At 39.0% G+C, this 18,378-nt stretch overlaps 1 protein-coding gene across 1 annotated transcript; it reads left to right on the forward strand.

Moving 5' to 3' along the window:
- The first annotated feature begins 316 nt into the window (after positions 1-316).
- Positions 317-7,939, forward strand: LOC121826237 (killer cell immunoglobulin-like receptor 3DL1). The gene is made up of 6 exons (XM_076564223.1): positions 317-761; positions 1,924-2,229; positions 4,146-4,470; positions 5,313-5,335; positions 6,540-6,665; positions 7,198-7,939. The coding sequence occupies exons 1-6, from the start codon at positions 317-319 to the stop codon at positions 7,254-7,256; spliced, it is 1,284 nt and encodes a 427-aa protein (XP_076420338.1). The 3' UTR covers positions 7,257-7,939.
- The last annotated feature ends 10,439 nt before the right edge of the window (positions 7,940-18,378 follow it).

Raw genomic sequence — 18,378 nt, forward strand, 5'->3', positions numbered from 1 at the left:
TCATGAAAGAAACCATAGCAGAGCAAACAGTGATTGCACCAAAGCATAACTCTATGAATCTATGGGTTTACTCTGTTACTGATAGCAGTGTGGATGAGGGGTTACTCACAGAAGCAAGGGTGACTCAAACCTTACTTAAAGCACACCCCAAAATGAGGGATTATCATGAAGCCAAAACCCTGGCGCTCAGTGCAAAACTTGCAGGCAGACCAACAGGTCTTAGACATTAACACTCAGAGCTCAGCTGGTCCAGAGTGTCACTCTTTCTACAGAGCTGGGAAGGGCCACCAATAAATGTTGAATGTTTCACCTCTCCATGACAGAGAAAGTGTGTTTACTTTCTGAATCTCCTGAACATCACTATCAATTCAGAGAAAAGTGTTATACAAAGGACCCCAAAGAAGAGAAAATTGGAGACTCAGCTCTCAGGGATGAAGGAGCATCATTAAATATTTTCTCTGTGCATTTCTCTGCAGGGAGTCATAACAAGCCTTCACTCTCTGCCTGGCCAAGCCATATTGTTCCTTTGGGACAGCATGTGGAACTTCAATGTGACTCTCATCGTAACTATTATGCATTCAAGTTGTACAAAGAACATGGTAATCCTATCCCTCAGATCCAGGGAAGACCACTCCAGAAGAAATTTGCCTTGAATCCTGTGACATCAGCACATGCAGGGACATACAGATGCCATGGTTTTGATTCTCATTACTCTTTTAAAACTTTAGCAATAAGTGACCCTGTGGAGATCATAATTTCAGGTTAGAAATGATGTTTTGAGTTCCTTTCATTTCCCCAAATCTCCCAACCCTGGAATTTTCAGAAATAGTGTTAGTAAGATGTTTGGACTTATAAAGGAATATTCAACACAGAGAAATATATAATGTTCTGGGCATTATAAGATGTACAAGGTCATGCATTTTTCTAGTCCCTAAGGCTTCCTGAGTGTTAGATAAGTTAAGGAAAAGTTGGGCTGGAAGATGGAACTCAGATCTTAACAAGTTGATATCAGGATGCAAGAATATCCTGAATTATTCTAGGTCTGTAGAACTACAAAAGTTGGTATAACAAAATAGGGAAAAATCCATTTGTGGGAAAAACAAGCATCATGAGGGAGATACTGTGTCCCAAACTCTGAACATGGAGGAAGGGTCCAAGTGCCAAGGAATGCATGAGGCTCTAGAAGTTGGCGGGCAAAAATTGGATACTTTCCTAGTGATTTCAGTAGTTACTCTCCCTGAAGAAACCTGATTTGTGCCATTTGGCCTTTTCAGAATTCTGATCTCCACAATACTTGTATTCATTTTAAGAATGAAAATTGTGGTAATTTGTTATGTTAGCAATTGGAAACTAATATAGGAAGTCAAGTCAAGAGCAAATTTAGAAGGATGGAAGGGATGCTCTTAGAGCACTAAAGTCAGGAAGCTACTTCATCAACATGTTTGGGAGGAGAATCAAAAACAATGCTTTTGATTCTGGATCAGGAATGCCTTATAGCTATTTGAACCATGGATAGGGCTAGAAGTGTTTCCCTGATAACCATGTTCAATACTAATCCCTTCATTCTGCCAAGGATTATACTTTATCCAAAGTTGCATAGAAAGGACACATAGAGCAGCCTGGTGTGAAAATTGCCATGTTTCCTGCACTTTCCAGTCTTAGAAAAAGACAATAGGGCCTACGAAAAAAAGGGTTGAAAAGACACATTCTTGAAACAAGCCAGTGGGAAAATATTGTGATAATCCTAGAGTCAGATAAGCAGGAAATGGACACAAGAGGATAGAGAAGTCTGTGTCTAGAGTTGAAATTGACAAGAACAAGTGCCCTGGAGCACTAACAGGGAGCACAGACCATTGAGGGGAACCATAGGTCTTCAAGGACACAGAGATTTTGATCAGGTTCGTACAATTTTTTTATTCTTAGGAATCTACAAGAAGCCTTTCCTTTTGGCCTTACAACCTCCCCTGGTGAATTTAGGAGAGAAGGTGACACTGGAGTGTCGATCAGAGATTATGTTTGAAACCTTCATTTTGACTTCACATAAAAATGGAACAATCAAGGACTCTCTCGAACTTTCGGCAGAACATCATCTTGGGGGTTCCCAGGCCAACTTCTCAATAGGTCCTGTGACACCTGACCATGCTGGAACTTACAAATGCTATGGTTCTTACAATCATTCACCATATGAGTGGTCACACTCTAGTGTCCCCATTGATATAAATATCACAGGTAAGAGGGTGCATACACACTTTTCATTCTCTTTGTGATACAAAAAAAATATTCTATACACTAAAAGCTGTGGGAGGCCACAAGAAAATGAGTGTGGGAAATTTACATAAAGGCAACCTTGTTGAGTATTTTACTGATATAGACAATGAAAAGTAATATATAAGAGCAGACCCTTGGTTATAACATAAAGCATAGATACAGGAAGGTGCAAAGGAGTCATAAGTAGAGATACACAGAATGTGGCAATTAGGTGAGCAGAATATGAACCAGAGAGAATGAAGTCTTTCTACCAACATTCAGAAAATTTTGACTTCTACCTCAATAAGAACTCTGTCGAGAGAGCCAGACAGATCATTTGGCTGACCTGAGATATAATTGGTTTTTGTTATGTTAGCAGTTGGAAAATAATATAGGAACTCAAGTCAAGAGCAAATTTAGAAGCATGGAAGGGATGCTCTAAGAGCAGTAAAGTCAGGATGCTAATTCATCAACATATTTGGGAGGAAACAATGCTTTTGATTCTGGATCAGGAATGCCTTATAGCAATTTGAACCATGCATAGGCCTAGAAGTGTTTTAATGAAACACTTGAATCCTTATGCTTTCACACAGATGGAAACCCAGAAAGGACTATGAATTAGTAAACATGGAATGTGTGCTAAGAGAAAAACTACAAAAAGACAGAAGCCTGAATGGAAACTTTGAAAGTAGAGATGGAAAAAATTATAGCAGATGTTAAATATGCCAAAACAGAGCTTGTCAGACACATGATATGTCTGGCTCTCTTGGTAGAAGACTTATAAAGGTAGAAGCAAAAACCAAATTCTGAACTAAGGGCTTGGGAAGTAGATGACAGATCACACTTGAGCAGTACACACACTAAGAGTAACAATAGAGGGAAGATCACCATGGCCATTGTTCAAGATATATATATATATATATATATATATATATATATATATATATATATATATATATATATATATAATATTCTCTACTTTGAAAAGAGAGACTAATTAACACAGATGTGTAAACAGATTCAAGACCTACAAAGAAAAATAAAATGATATTAAATTCTAGATTTTTATCATATATAGGATGACAAAGTTATAGGTCATGAAATTAGCAAGTGACCATGAGAAGAAAAGTTTAATAGAGAGGGGTGGGAAATAAATGAAAGACATATGACATGGAGGAGGAAATGAGGGGAATAAAGAGATCAGCAATGCTATACAAGAAAGGGAACAGGGAGGAAAATGAACAAAATGAGCTGTATGAGGATGACATAATGAAGACTCTTACTTGGTATGCTAATTAAAACAAAATAATGAGCAAATCTAATTGAGTCCATTGACTTGCAAAACAACTGGAAAACCCAAAATATAAAGAAGACCAATTAGTAAAATGAATGTGATTATTGGAATTAGAAGGGCAATTAAGAATACTAGCCTTAATATGGTTAATTAATATGGTTAATATTATACATCTATTATTATATATGTAACAATAATTTTTAAAACACTAAATGATATATAGTTCAATTTCAAAACTTAAAACAAGCATAAAAATATATTATGCATGCATATGAATATTTCATTATGAAAGGTTATTGCTAGATAAAATTAATTATGATCATAACAACAAACTTTAAAAGACAGATGGAATGAACCCATGTAAATAGAGGCAGAAAATATAATTAAGCAAAAATATTTGAGTCCAGAGTGAGGTCATAGACTAAAGATGGTAACATAGAAATAAAGAGAGAGAAGGAGAGGAAGAGAGGAGAAAAGAAAGGGAGAAATAGAGAGAGGGAGGTGGTAAGAGGCAGAGAGAGATCAAAGAAATAGAAGTAGGCAGAGGAACACTGAGAAGTGAATGAACACTGGTAACTAACTGTCTCTTCCTCTTTTCTTCCAGGTTTATACAAGAAACCTTTTCTGTCAGCCCTAATGGGTCCTGTGGTGATGTCAGGAGAGAACATGACCTTGTCCTGTGTCTCTGATCTTCAGTTTGACATGTTCCATCTGTCCAGGGAAGGGGTACCCAATGAACAAGGGCTGCCTTCAGTGAAGAGCCACAATGGAACATTCCAAGTCAACTTCCATCTTGGTCCTGTGGTCCAGGCAGGGTACTATAGATGCTATGGCTCATTCAGGAACTCTTCCTATTTGTGGTCAACCCCAAGTGACCCCTTGTACCTTCCTGTCACAGGTAAGAGAACTTCATATATATCTCATACCATGTGACTAATGAAATCCTGAAGCCATGTCTCAGAATCCTCCAATCGATGATAGAGAGAAAGTAGCATTGGGAGCTACAGAGAAGGATTGCTGTGAGTGCTAATGTCATGCGTGTGTGTGCTACATTTATATATGTGTGTATGCATATGCGATATATATGTACATGTATGTATATATGTATGTGTATATGACATGTGTACATATATATGTGAATATGCATATCTTTAGATATACATATAACAATAATTTTCAATGAAAAGGAGGCTATCAACTAAAGAGTGGTGTGGCGATATGAGAAAGCTTGGAGGAAGGGTTGCTGGGAGGGACTGGAGAGGGGAAAGGGAAAGAATTATATGTCAACTGAAAACCTATTGTAAAAAAAAAGAAAAAAACATGCAATTGAGCACTTGGTAGCAGATTACAAAATAACAGAAAGAAGTCTCCCAAAAACTATTTATATGACTTTGCATCCACACTGGGATGTCTGTGTATAGAGGCAGATATAAAAATGAGTCTGTCCAGATTCATTAAGAATGAGCTTCATATCATTTTGGGCAGAGCAGAGATGGAGCAGCCCTCTTGAACTCTTGCTCACATAGATCTTCCCACAGCAGTCCTATGAATCATCAAAACTTGAAATCCAAAGAGAGAGCCAACACCCAGAAGCAATCCACTAAATGTCATCCTATAACTCTACAGGCTCAGCACTAAGAGGTGGAGTGGGTGGTGTTCACTCTCCAAATTTAAAAAACTTTCCTTAAGGGGAAGGCAGACAGCCTCTGATGAACTTTCTCCCTCTCATGTCCCCTTCTCTAGTTAACTCAACAAGAAATTTCACCTCAAGCACAGAAGCAGACTCCACAACTAGTGAGTAACTGATTCCTCTTCTCTATTGTGGAAAATTAGGGACCAAAAGCTCTTTGGTTTATTTTTGTTTCAGCTCCTTCTTGACTCTGTATTCTTATCATCTTCATCTCCCCTCTCTGATTCTTGATCTCAGCAACATTAGGTGTTATTTAGAGCAGCATGGGAAATTTAATGACTATTCATCTCTAATTTGTGTACCTGAGACCTTAGTGAGTGAAAAGGAGAGTAAGTTTTCTCCCTTGCCAGGATCAATGAAGTTCTCATTCTAGCTCTGTTCCTCCTGGAGAGGAGGTGATGAGGCCTGAAGAAGGAAACAAGTGAGCGGAAGGGGAAATTTTATATAAAAAAATGCTACTTCTGACAGATTAGACTTGACTTCAATTTTTCCCTACAAGAGAATTAAATGTTTAGTTCAAGGTGTCACAGAAGCAAAGCAGATCTAATGAGCACTGATCTCAATCTCAGATTTAGCTACTGAACACGATTTGAACCTAGGGTCCTGCAGTTTTCTGCCACTTGCATAACACCAATATATTCCTGGATATGTGGACCTCTGCTGGAGCATAGTCAATTTACTAGTAGAAACTCTCCTGAAACTGACACTCATTCTCCCAACAATCACAAATAGCCCATAGCCCCTTGACTAGGGATGGGACTTCATGTCCACCTCCACTCTCCATGATGACATTTGGTCATGCTTGAACTTGCACCATTCTTGAGCATGCTATCTCAACCTCCTGTGAAGTTCATATATTCACCTGCCCTCAGTGTACAGAAGACAGCTTTCTTATAGTTATCCATAGCCTCTTTTTGCAATCTCTTCCTCCATAGCTTTCACAATGATACTGAACATTTGGAGAAGGATTTGAGATGTGAACATCTCATTTAGTGCCATAATTCTATAGTGTCTTCATCTCCACAACTTGCCCAGTTGTTGGTATCTGTATTAGTCACCATCTATCACAAATGTAGATTCCTCTGGTGAGAGTTGAGAAATATATTCATATATGGATATAATCATAATTCATTAGAAGTTCATTTAATGCTGTTTATATTGAGCAGGATATTATTAGTGGGTTCTCCATCAAGACTCTCGTCCTAAAGCAATATTATATCAATTATACATCAATCGATAAATACCATGCAATCTGTCAAAATGGGGATACTAAGATTTACCTGTTACTTGGTTCACATCTTCCTCCAGATACCCACAGGAACCTGCATATGCTGATTGGACTGTCAGTGACCATGATTCTTGTCTTCCTCATCATCATCCTTTTTTCTTTTTGCTCTGCCAAAAAGAGTAAGTCTCAGGAACAAGCCAGTGAAAGTCATCTGAATAGTGTGAGAAAACAAGAGCATAGAAATAGAGGTGTGTATTCTTAATTTATATAAAAATACTTTGACCAAGACAGGGAAACTATGGCAGAGCTTTCTAGAGAAAACCCACAGCCCTTGCTCTTCCCCACAGTTTTCAGACAATGAATAATTCCTCAATGCATCTTCTGCATCTTCACATCCAAAGCATGCACTAATATCAAGGAGAAGGTTTAACGAGAGAGAGAGAGAGAGAGAGAGAGAGAGAGAGAGAGAGAGAGAAGCAGGGAGAGAAGGAGGAAGCAAAGGGAGGGGAGGAGGAGGGCAGAGAGTATGTGCTGAAGAAAGAATTTCTAGGGTTCAGCATTGTAGAATGGGGCTGTGAACATAAAGCAGCAGAAAATCTGGTTCTAATTTGCAGTGGGTGAGCAACCTTGGGTTTTAACATATCTCCCATATCTCTCACTAGTAATTCTGATTTGAAATGAGAGTGCAGAAGTACTTTATTGTGTGTGTTTGATTACTTCTGTCCCCCAAAAATGCAGCCATCATGGACCAAGACTCTGACGTGAGAACAATACTGAACAGTCAGGTAATGTCCTGAGTCTGCCTCTTCCATACAGTCTAATATTCTTCATTCACTGCAAGAATGTGTGCACACAACATCACTTGACATTTACCTCTTTCTAGGACCCTGAAAGAGAAGAAGTGCAGGAGGTGACATACTTAAAATTTGATCAGATGATCTTCAAACAAAAATTGACCACTCCCGATTCCCAGATTCCCAAGGAATTTTCCACAGATCCCAGTGTGTACATGGAAGTCAGGAAATGTTAAGCTGAGATGAAAGATCTTCTTCATCCCATGAGTTCTCAAAGAAAGATCTGAGGAAGTCTTCTGTGGAGACCACAGTCCTATCTCCAGTAAAGACTAGTACATACAGTGAAACAACAGCTGGAATGTGAAGACAGAGGTCTCTAACTTTGGGACCATGCTTCATTATTTTAATATGGTTCTGAACGTGGCTTTCCTTTACTTACAAAGGTTATAGTCCTCACTACCCACTCAACAGAAATAAAAATATTTTGCTTAGTTCATGGGTCTATATTTCATTTCACTTTGGCAGACCTCTACAACCTGACTAGCTGTAAGTTCTTGATGGACATGAAGCTGTAACCACATTGAGTTCTCATGATTGCAGATCAACAAGAGGCTCACTCTTTATTAGTGTATGTTACTAATATGTAATCATGTTATACAACATAATGGGTTTAAAAACAATTTCATATATTCACACTCAATATTCATATATATATATATATATATATATATATATATATATATATATATATATATAAAATATTCACATTCAATTACCCAAACTTGTCTTTCTAACTCTCCTGCTGACATCATTCTGAAAGCCTACTCTTAACATTGGGTTTTATCATTTGCTGTACTGTGCACCCCAAATGCTGTATGTCCAAGTCTTCTCTCACCAGAACCATCCTCATATTTCTTTAATATTTCAATGTATACATCCCCATTATTGAAACATTTTCTAAGGTGTGGTTGAAGTAAGCACCTGATTCTCTTATTTTTCAATTACCTTCCTGTTGAAAAGTTAGTTCCTCAGAATTGGAACATTGCCTTTTGGAAGAGAAATAATTAAGTCACCAGAACTAACCTAAACTTCAAAAGAGCCAGGAAGATGCTGAAACATACATAATTCACAAGGGTCCTCCCTAATTTCATATGAGTAATAACAAAAGCAGAGGAGACCCTCGAGTTAACCAAGCTGCACAATATGCAGGGAACCCAGGGATGCAGGTTTCCTTTATCTTCACCCATGCTGACATTGGCTTTTGTAGGTGAACCAAATTTCGTGTCACCCATGCACCCGTAAGTATCTCCTTATACTTTGGAATAGTTAATGTTACATTGATGGCTAACTATATGTTTAAAAGTTTAAAATTTCTGTGATTAATATAACTAGATATCAAAATTGAATTTGCAAATGTTAAAGTGATTGTGTTTATTCTGCTTAGTGATTATTTTTGTCATTGCCTGGTATTATATAAATTTAACAATTCCTTTTCTGTTCCTGCAAATAAAAGCTTTCTTTGTACCAGATGATATTCTGTTTACACATAGACAGAATGTTTACTTTAGGTACTTGGCCTTTAAAAATCACCTGACTGAGGTGTCTGGGTGCTGCTTGATCTCTTGGATTCCTAGTACAGTGGGGCCTTCAGTATAGTAAAAATTATCTGACCAAGCTGTGGTCTGGAATTTGGAGATCAAGGGAGAGTGTGCAGTTGGGAGCTGTTGGGTGACCTTTAGGGAATCTTAACTGGCAGTGAGTAGTGTCTTACCCTGGGTCCCTAGATCCAGCCTTGCCTTAGGTAAACAGAAGGCTTCTTCTGAAGTTGTGGGGTAGAGTATGAAGCCAAGAAGAGGGGATACTCTTGGGGGCTGATAGATGGACTTTAAGAGATGTTAGTGTCAGTAGGCAATGTCTTTGGGTCCCTGGAACTATACAGGCCTCCAGTAAAGCAGAAGTCTTCTGTCAAAGTTATAGTTTAGAAAATAGAGCCTTGGCCAGAGGGTGCATTCTGAAGCGGTTGGGCAGGATTTAAGGTGTATTAGTGGGCAGTGGGTGGTGTCTTACCTTGGATTATTAGAAACAGCCTGGCTTCTAATAAAACAGTCAGAGTTGTGGCAACCTCGGGGATCAACACGTTGACCTATAATCATCCAAATATGACATGCCTAAATACCAGTGTAAGAACATGATCAACAACAGAAAGAACAACATGGCACCACCAGAGCCCAGCTATCCTACTACAGCAAGACCATTCCAACCCACATGAAGCAAAGGAAATGATCTTAAAATGAACTTTATGGAGATGATTGCGGTTCCTAAAGAGGAAATTTTAAAAATACCTTAAGGAAATTGAAGAAAAGACAAAAACATAGGAACAAATAAATAAATCTCGTAACTAATGCCAAAAAAGCTAATAGAAAAACAGACAGGTAAAGGAAACTCTTCAAGACATGAAAATGGAAATAGAAACAATAAAGAAAACATAAAAGGAGGGACTTCTGGAAATGGAAAATCTGGGTAACTAAACAGGAACTACAGATGCAAACACCAACAGAATAAATGAAATAGTAGAGAGAATCACAGGCATGGATATCTTGGAGGGAGGAAGATGAATTGGTCAAAGAAAATGTTAATTCTAAAACATTATGAACACAAACATCCAGGAAATCTGGGACATTATGAAAAGGCCAACCTTATGAGTAAGAGGAATATAATATAAGAAGAAGAACCCCAACTCAAAGAAGCAGAAAATATATTCAACAAAATCATAGAAGAAAATTTTCCCAACCTAAGAACAACATGCCTATGAGGAACAAGAAGTTTATAGAACACCAAATAGATAGGACCAGAAAAAATATCTCCACACCATATAATAATCAAAACTATAACATATATGCAGAGGACCTGGGTCAGTGCCATGCAAGCTCTCTGGTTGTGAGTTCAGGCTCTACAAGTCTCTCTGAGTCAGGTGAGTTCATATTGTGGGCTTTCTCGTGGTGTCCTTTAGCCCTCTTATTCCCACAATTCTTCCTCCCCTTCTACAACAGGATTCCCTGAGATCTGCCTTTTTTTAGTTGGGATTGAAGACTTAACAGTTAGTTACAATCTTCTATCTTAGCTAGAACATATTAAGTATTAGATTCAGGTTCTTAAGGATTGGGCACCTTTTAGAATGATCTCTGTAACATGCCATCTACCCATGCTCCAGACTTCTCTGGATTTTAGTATGTGTCCCTTGTTTGATATTGTTTGTGTTGGTTGTAGTTCCATCTTGTCTAGGTCATTATTCCTTATTACTCATGGACAATATTTGATAATCATTCCTATTGTATATAGTTTTGTATTAGGTTAGAACTTTCTTATTTAGACAAAAGGGAGAGATGCAGTGGGTAGCTGTTCCAGGTTTGACCTGGAAGTACTACCCCCATTGAGACTTCTGGTAACTGTCACACCTATGAGGCTGGGCTGAGACATGAGCCCTTAAGACCTGAGATCCAGATGTGCCGGTGCTCTTGGTTCCTGGATCCTAGATGCTGGAGGTAGACCAAGCAGAGTTCTCCAGAGAAGACCATTGGACTGCACTACACCTTTCCCCAACCCTGTAACCTATCCCTTTGCTTGTAAGTTACCCAAGAAAATAAACCTCCCTTTTAACTACATAGAGTTGCCTTAATACTTCTACCAATACACCTGTATTTATTCTTGCAGTGTTCACAGTAGCCAAGATAGGGAACCAGGATAGATGCCTATCAGCACATGAGTGTGTTAAGAAATGCTGTTCATGCATCTCAAATGGATTTTTATGCAGCCATAAAGAATAGAGCTATGCCATATGCAAGAAAATGTATAGTACTGGGGGTCCTCAAGTTAAATAAGTTAAGACAGTAAAGATAAATCTGATATTTTCTTTTAAAGGAATAATCTTGATATAAATATGAATGTGTGTGTGACATGAAATGTGTGTTTTCTCATGGTGAAATTAGACAGTCTGTCCTTATGTGTTAGTGGTGTAAAATCAGAAGAACTCAGGAAATGTTTTGGGATTAGGCAGCAGAAAACTAAGGTGCAAAAGAAAAACTGAAAAGATATTAGAGGGATGAGACAAGAACAGGGTACAGTATGTACTATGAAAATATCATGATACCATTATTTTGTATGCTAAGAAAATACCTTAATTTCAAAAAAGAAAAATTCATATGTATAAAACATACACAAGCCTCTATAACATAAGCCCTGGGACACAGCCCATCTCCAGGAATCCCCACCCAACACTGCCCCTGTTGCTGGCCAGAAGGGAAAACTCTTATGGGCAGGCTCCTCCACCAAAACCACCCTTTGGACCCAGCAATCTACAAGACCCACACCCTAATCCAATACTCATGGCCCTGCGACATCAGGGGCTTATGAGACACAGAATCTGCCAGCTTTGACTGTAACAAGGGCCCTGATAAGACCAAGAGTGACTCTCTGAGATACAGAATCAGCTAGCTTGAATTGGACCAAGAGAAGCTCCCTGAGATACAGAATCTGCTGACTTCAATTAGACCAAGAGGTAAGATTGGACCCAAAGGGGCCCCTGAGACACAGAAACAGCAAGCACAGATTGGACAAATAGCAGCTCAGTCAGACATAGGCACATCTTACACCTATTGGAGGAAAAGATTGGTAGATGCCAATGCAAAAATACATACAACAACATAAAGAGCAATATGGCACCAGAACCTAGCCCTTCTACAACAGCAATATCTGAACATCACAATGTAGAAGAAGCAGAAGAAAGCAACCTTAAAAAGAACTCCATGAAGATGCTAGAGGATTTAAAGAAGAAATGAAATATTCCTGTAGCATGAATCTTAAAAGTTATTATTAATAAAGAACAAACTTGAGGCCAGTTATTGGGGTGAACCTGGAAGACCAGAGAGACAGAACAAGCCACAGCTAACTTCACCTGGCCAACTTCTCAGCTAGTCCTGTTTCCTCAGACTGGAAGCCTCTTTGTCCTCATATCTGAATGGCTCTCAGCTGAACTGTGCTCCTCAAAACCCAAAAGCTTAACCAGCCAAATGCTTCTAGTTTCTCTCGCCTTACATACCTTTCTGCTTTCTACCACCACTCCCTGGGATTAAAGGCTCACTTTCTGGGATTAAAGGCATGTGTCACCATGCCTGGCCATTTCCATTGTGGCCTTGAACTCACAGAGATCCAGAGGGATTTCTGCCTCTGGAGTACTAGGACTAAAGGTGTGAGTGCCACCATTTTCTAGCCTTTGTATCTAGTGGCTGTTCTGTCTCTGACCCCAGATAAGTTTATTAGGGTGTACAATATTTTGGGGAACACAATACCACCATATATTCCCTTAAAGAAATTGAAGAAAAGACAAACAAGAAATTGGAAGAAACCAATAAATCTATTGCCAGCTCTCATCAGGACTAGAGGTAAGTGACTCTGTTCATACCCAGTGAGCCCTGCCCCTAGGGCCCATTCCTGGGCCCCAACCATTCCCCTGGTAACACACGCCCAACTTGGCCCCAGTGGCCAGTTAATAAACAAATAACCCCTAAGGAAATAGAAACAGTCATTAAAAGTTTCCCAACCTGGGAGGGCAGCCTGGGCTACCGAGTGAGTTCCGGGACAAGGCACAAAGCTACACAAAGAAACCCTGTCTCAAAAACAAAAACAAAGACAGAAAATGTCTCCCAAACAAAAAAAGTCCAAAGCCAGATGGCTTCAGTGCAGAATTCTACCAGGTTTTCAAAGAAGAGTTAATTCTAATACTCTTCAAATTGGTCCACACAATAGAAACAGAAGGAATATAACCAAACTCCTTTTATGAGGCTGCAGTTGCTCTGATTCCCAAGCCATGCAAAGATGCAACAAAGAAATAGAATTACAGACCAAACTCCCTCATGAACACTGATGCAAAAATACTCAATAAAATATTGGCAAACAGACTCCAAGAACACATCAAAAAAATTATCCACCATGATCAAGTAGGCTTCATCCCAGAGATGCAAGGGTGGTTCAACATACGAAAGTCTGTCAATGTAATACACCATATAAACAAACTCAAAGAAAAAACCACATGATCATATCATTAGATCCTGAAAAGGCCTTTGAAAAAAACCAGACTCCTTCATGATGAAGATCTTAGAGAGATCAGGAATATAAGTAAAATACCTAAACATAATAAAGGCAATTTACAGAAAGCCAACAGCCAACATCAAAATAAATGGAGAGAAACCCAAAGCGATTCCATTAAAATCAGGAATAAGACAAGGCTGTCTGCTCTCCATATATTTATTCAATATAGTACTTGAAGTTCTAGCTAGAGTAATAAGACAAAAAAGGGAGATCAAATGGATAGAAATTGCAAAGGAAGAACTTAAACATTCACAATTTGCAGCTGATATCATAGTATATATAAGTGAAAACAAAAATTCTACCATTGAACACCTTACAGTTGATACTGTTTAGTAATATGGCAGGATAAATGATTAACTCAAATAAATCAGTAACCCTCCTATATACAAATGATAAATGGGCTGAGAAAGAAATTAGAGAAACATCGCTTTACAATAACAACAAATAATATAAAATACCTTGTTGTAACTCTAACTAAGCAAGTAAAAAACCTGTATGACAAGAATTTTAAGTCTCTGAAGAAAGAAATCAAGGAAGACAGCAGAAAAATGGAAATATCTCCCATGCTCTTGGATAGGTATGACTAAAATAGTAAAAATGGCAATCTTATAAAAAGCAATCTACACATTCATTGCAATGCTCATCAAAATTCTAACATAATTCTTCCCAGACCTGGAAAGAACACTACTCAACTGCATTTGGAAAAAACAGAAAACCCAGAATAATTAAAAGAATCCTGTACAACAAAACCACCTCTGGTGTCATCAGCATCCCTGACATCAAACTCTACTATAGAGCAAATAATAAAAAAACAGCTTGGTGTTGGCATAAAAACTGACATGTGGATCAATGGAATTGAATTGAAGACTCTGACAATTACCCACACACCTGTAAACACCTGATTTTTTACAAAGAAGTCAAAACTGCACAATGGAAAAAAGAAAGCATCTTCAACAAATGGTGCTGGCATAACTGGATGTCAACATGTAGAAGATTGCAAATAGATCCATAGCTACTGCCATGTCCAAAATTCAAGTCCAGTTGGATCAGAGACCTCAATATAAAACCAGTTACACTATACTTGATAGAAGAGAAAGTAGGAAATAGTCTTGAACACATTGGCATAGGAGTCTACTTCCTAAATATAACACCAATAGCACAGAAACTGAGAGCAACAATTAATTAATGGGAACTCCTGAAACTGAAAAGCTTCTGTAGGGCAAAGGACACAGTAAATAAGACAAAATGACAGCCTACAAAATGGAAAAAAAATCTTCACCAACCCCATATCTGACAGAGGGCTGACATCCAAAATATATTTTTTAAAAAAAACATAAACTAGACATCGAAATAATGATCAATCCAATTAATAAATGGGCTATAGAGCTAAACAGAGAATTATCAAATAAATAATTTCAAATTGCCAAAACACATTTAAGGAATTGCTCAACATCCTTAGTCATCAGGAAAATGCAAATCAAAACAACTCTGAGATACCATCTTACACCTGTCAGAATAGCTAAGATCAAGAGCACTGAAGACGGCTTATGATGGAGAGGAATTGGAGCAAGGGGAACACTCATTGTCCACTGTTGGTGGGAGTGAAAACTTGTACAACCACTTTGGAAATCAGTGTGGTAGTTTCTCAGAAAATTAGGAATCAATCTTCCTCAAGACCCAGCTATACCACTCTTGGACATATACCAAAGGAATACTCAATCATGCCAAAAGGACACGACTCAATTATGTTCATAGCACCATTATTCGTAATAGTCAGAACCTGGAAACAACCTAGATGCCCCTCAACTGAAGAATGGATTAAAAAATGTGGTACATATACACAATGGAGTACCACTCAGCAGTAAAAAAACAATGATATCATGAAAATTGCAGGCCAATGGATGGAACTAGAAAATATCATCCTGAGTGAGGCACCCCAGACTAAGAAGGACAAACATGGTATGTACTCACTCAAGTGAATATTAAATGAAAGCAAATAATAATCAGATGACAATCCACAACTCCAGAGAAGTTAGCTAACAGGGAAGACCCCAAGAGGGATGCATGGATCTCCGTGGGAAGAGGAAATAGTTGAGATTTCCATGAAGAAACAATGGATTAGTTTTGGGCAATGGAGGGTAGGGGGTAGGGGATGAGAACATAAGGGATTGGGTTGGTCAAGCTGGAACAGTGTTAGTATGGGAAAGCTATGAAAGAGGGAGACATCATGGGAATAGAGAGAAACCCAGTGCTAGGGGAGTCCCCAGGAATCCCCAATGATGACCCCAGCTTGGACTACTAGAAATAATGGAGATGGTGCCTGAACTGAACTGGCTTATCCCAGTGATCAGACCGATGGATACCCTAACTGTCATCACAGAGCTCTCCTATGACTGATGGAAGCAGATGCACAGATCCACAGCCAAACACCAGGTGGAGCTCCAGGAGTCCAGTGGAGGAGAGAGTAGAGGAATTATATGAGCAAGTGCATCAGATTCATGATGGGGAAACATACAGAGAGACCAAACCAAACTAGTTGGAACTCATGAAAGTTGAATCAATGGCTGTGGAGCCTGCATTGGTTGGACGAGGCCCTCTGTGTGGCAAGACAATTCTGTAGCTTGATCTGCTTGGGTGCCCCTGGTGGTAGGATCAGAATCCATCTCTGGTGCATGAGCGTGGTTTTTGGAGCACACTACCTATGATGGGACACCTTGTGCAGACTTGGGCCTGGAGGAAGTGCTTGGATTTGCCTCTACTGGATGTACCTACCATGGGAGGCCCTTGCCTTCTCATGTGGGGGAATGTGGGTTTTGTTGGGATGGGCAGGCTGGGGGGGGGCAGGAGAAGAGAAGAGGGGGGTCTTTGATTGGAGTGTAAAATGAATGAAAAAAATTCTTAATAAAAATACACAACACAAACACAAAAATTGTCAAAATTAATTGTTTTAACTAGATCATAAAATAAGTATTTTATATGTGTAAACTTTATTTGAATGTAAGTTGGTAGTTTTCCATTTTTATTAGATTTTTAAGTTAACATACAATGTATTGTGTTTCATTATGACATTTGTATATATCTTTGTCAACTTGTATATGTCTGTGACAGAGAGAGCAAGTGTGTGTGTGTGTGTGTGTGTGTGTGTGTGTGTGTGTGTGTGTGTAAGAGAGATAGAAAACTAGAAAAAAGGTCTTGGGAATAAAAAATCTTTTCTTTTTTTATTTTACATTTTTCCTTTTATTGTAAATAGATATATTTTTCCATTTATTTTATTTTACAATACCATTCAGTTCTACATATCAGCCACGGATTCCCTTGTTCTCCTCTTGCCCCCTTCCCTCTCCCCCCAGCCCACGCCCCATTCCCACCTCCTCCAGGGCAAAGCCTCCCCCGAGGACTCAGATCGACCTGGTAGACTCAGTCCAGGCAGGTCCAGTCCCCTCCTCCCAGACTGAGCCAAGCGTCCCTGAATAAGCCCCAGTTTTCAGACAGACAACTCATGCAATGAGCACAGGACCCGGTACCACTGCCTAGATGCCTCCCAAACAGATCAAGCCAATCAACTGTCTCACCTACTCAGAGGGCCTGATCCAGTTGGGGGCCCCTCAGCCTTTGGTTCATAGTTCATGTGCTTCCATTCGTTTGGCTATTTCTCCCTGTGCTTTATCCAACCTTGGTCTCAACAATTCTCGCTCATATAAACCCTCCTCTTTCTCCCTAATTAGACTCCCGGAGCTCTACCCGGGGCCTAGCTGTGGATCTCTGCATCCAGATTCCTCAGTCCTTGGATGGGGTTTCTGGCATGACCACTAGGGTGCCTGGCCATCCCATCACCAGAGTAGATCAGCTCCGGCTGTCTCTCAGCCATTGCCAACAGTCCATTGTGGGGGTATCATTGCGGATCTCTATGGGCCTCTCCAGCACCCTGCCTCTTCCTTTTCTCACGGGAATAGGAGACCATAGTAAATGAAGAAGATATTTTCTTAATAGAAGCAATTTTTAATTTGAAAGGAATTTCATGTGTGTATACAATGTATGTTGGTCATATCCAATGCTAACTCATCTCCCTAACTCCTCCAACAAAAAGCAATCTTGAAACATAAATCAATACCTTCCAGGACTCAGGGAACTACACAAAAGAGAACCCAGTGAAAAGAATGTAAGATCCAGAGGACAGGGAAGAGTGCCGAGAGAGGCTGGTCTCTGGTGACATGGCTGTGAAGCAAAGGAACTCCCAGCAGCTGTGATGATCTAGTGGATCAGTAAATATGAATATGCAACTGTGTCCTTGGTGTGCTGATGACTAACAGTCCCTCTGGTATATCCTCATGATTGGTTGGTATAGTTAGATAAAGTGGTAAGACTTGGGTCTAAAGATTTTAAGCAATTTTACATGGTAGTATCATCTTGTTTTTTCTTCTATTGTTATTTTTTATTTTGAATGTCAATTTGCCATAATCTAGAGTCACTTCAAAACAGAGTCTGATAGAGAATTGCTCTAAATCAGAAAGAGTTGGACTATGGGCATATCTGGGGGAAATTTTACCTATTTAATTTAATTGGTGTGAGAAGACCTGTCCACTATTTAGGTAATGACAGAATTCCCTAGGCAAGGTATCCCAAACTGTTTAAGAGTGAAGAAAACAAGCTGAGCACAAGCATGCATTCATTGTTCTCTGCTGTTTTTTTTTTAACTGTTGATGCAATGTGACCTGTTGTCTGTCTCTAGGGAATATCTCTGTGACTCACTCACAATGATGGAACTGTGAGTCAAATAAACCTTGTCTCAATGAAAAATAAAAGTAAAAGTGGTTAAATACAAGTATGGTGATGTACACGTGTATTCCCAGCATTTGGCAGGCTGAAAGAGATGAAACTTGAGTTTAAGGTCAATCTGTTCTTAATAAACTGGATGTAAACTGAACTGCATAATAAATCCTGTCAGAAAAAAATCAAAAAGAAATTTAAGGTAAAAATAGAA

The sequence above is a fragment of the Peromyscus maniculatus genome, chromosome 1, assembly GCF_049852395.1.
Source record: "Peromyscus maniculatus bairdii isolate BWxNUB_F1_BW_parent chromosome 1, HU_Pman_BW_mat_3.1, whole genome shotgun sequence".
Lineage (NCBI taxonomy): Eukaryota > Metazoa > Chordata > Mammalia > Rodentia > Cricetidae > Peromyscus > Peromyscus maniculatus.

Excerpts from the sequence above, each read along its gene's own strand:
- LOC121826237 (XM_076564223.1), top strand. The coding sequence starts at position 317 with ATGACAGAGAAAGTGTGTTTACTTTCTGAATCTCCTGAACATCACTAT. Across the intron at positions 4,471-5,312 it reads TCATATATATCTCATACCAT|CACAGAAGCAGACTCCACAA; the intron begins GTGACTAATGAA and ends TTTCACCTCAAG. Across the intron at positions 6,666-7,197 it reads TCAGGAACAAGCCAGTGAAA|CCATCATGGACCAAGACTCT; the intron begins GTCATCTGAATA and ends CCAAAAATGCAG.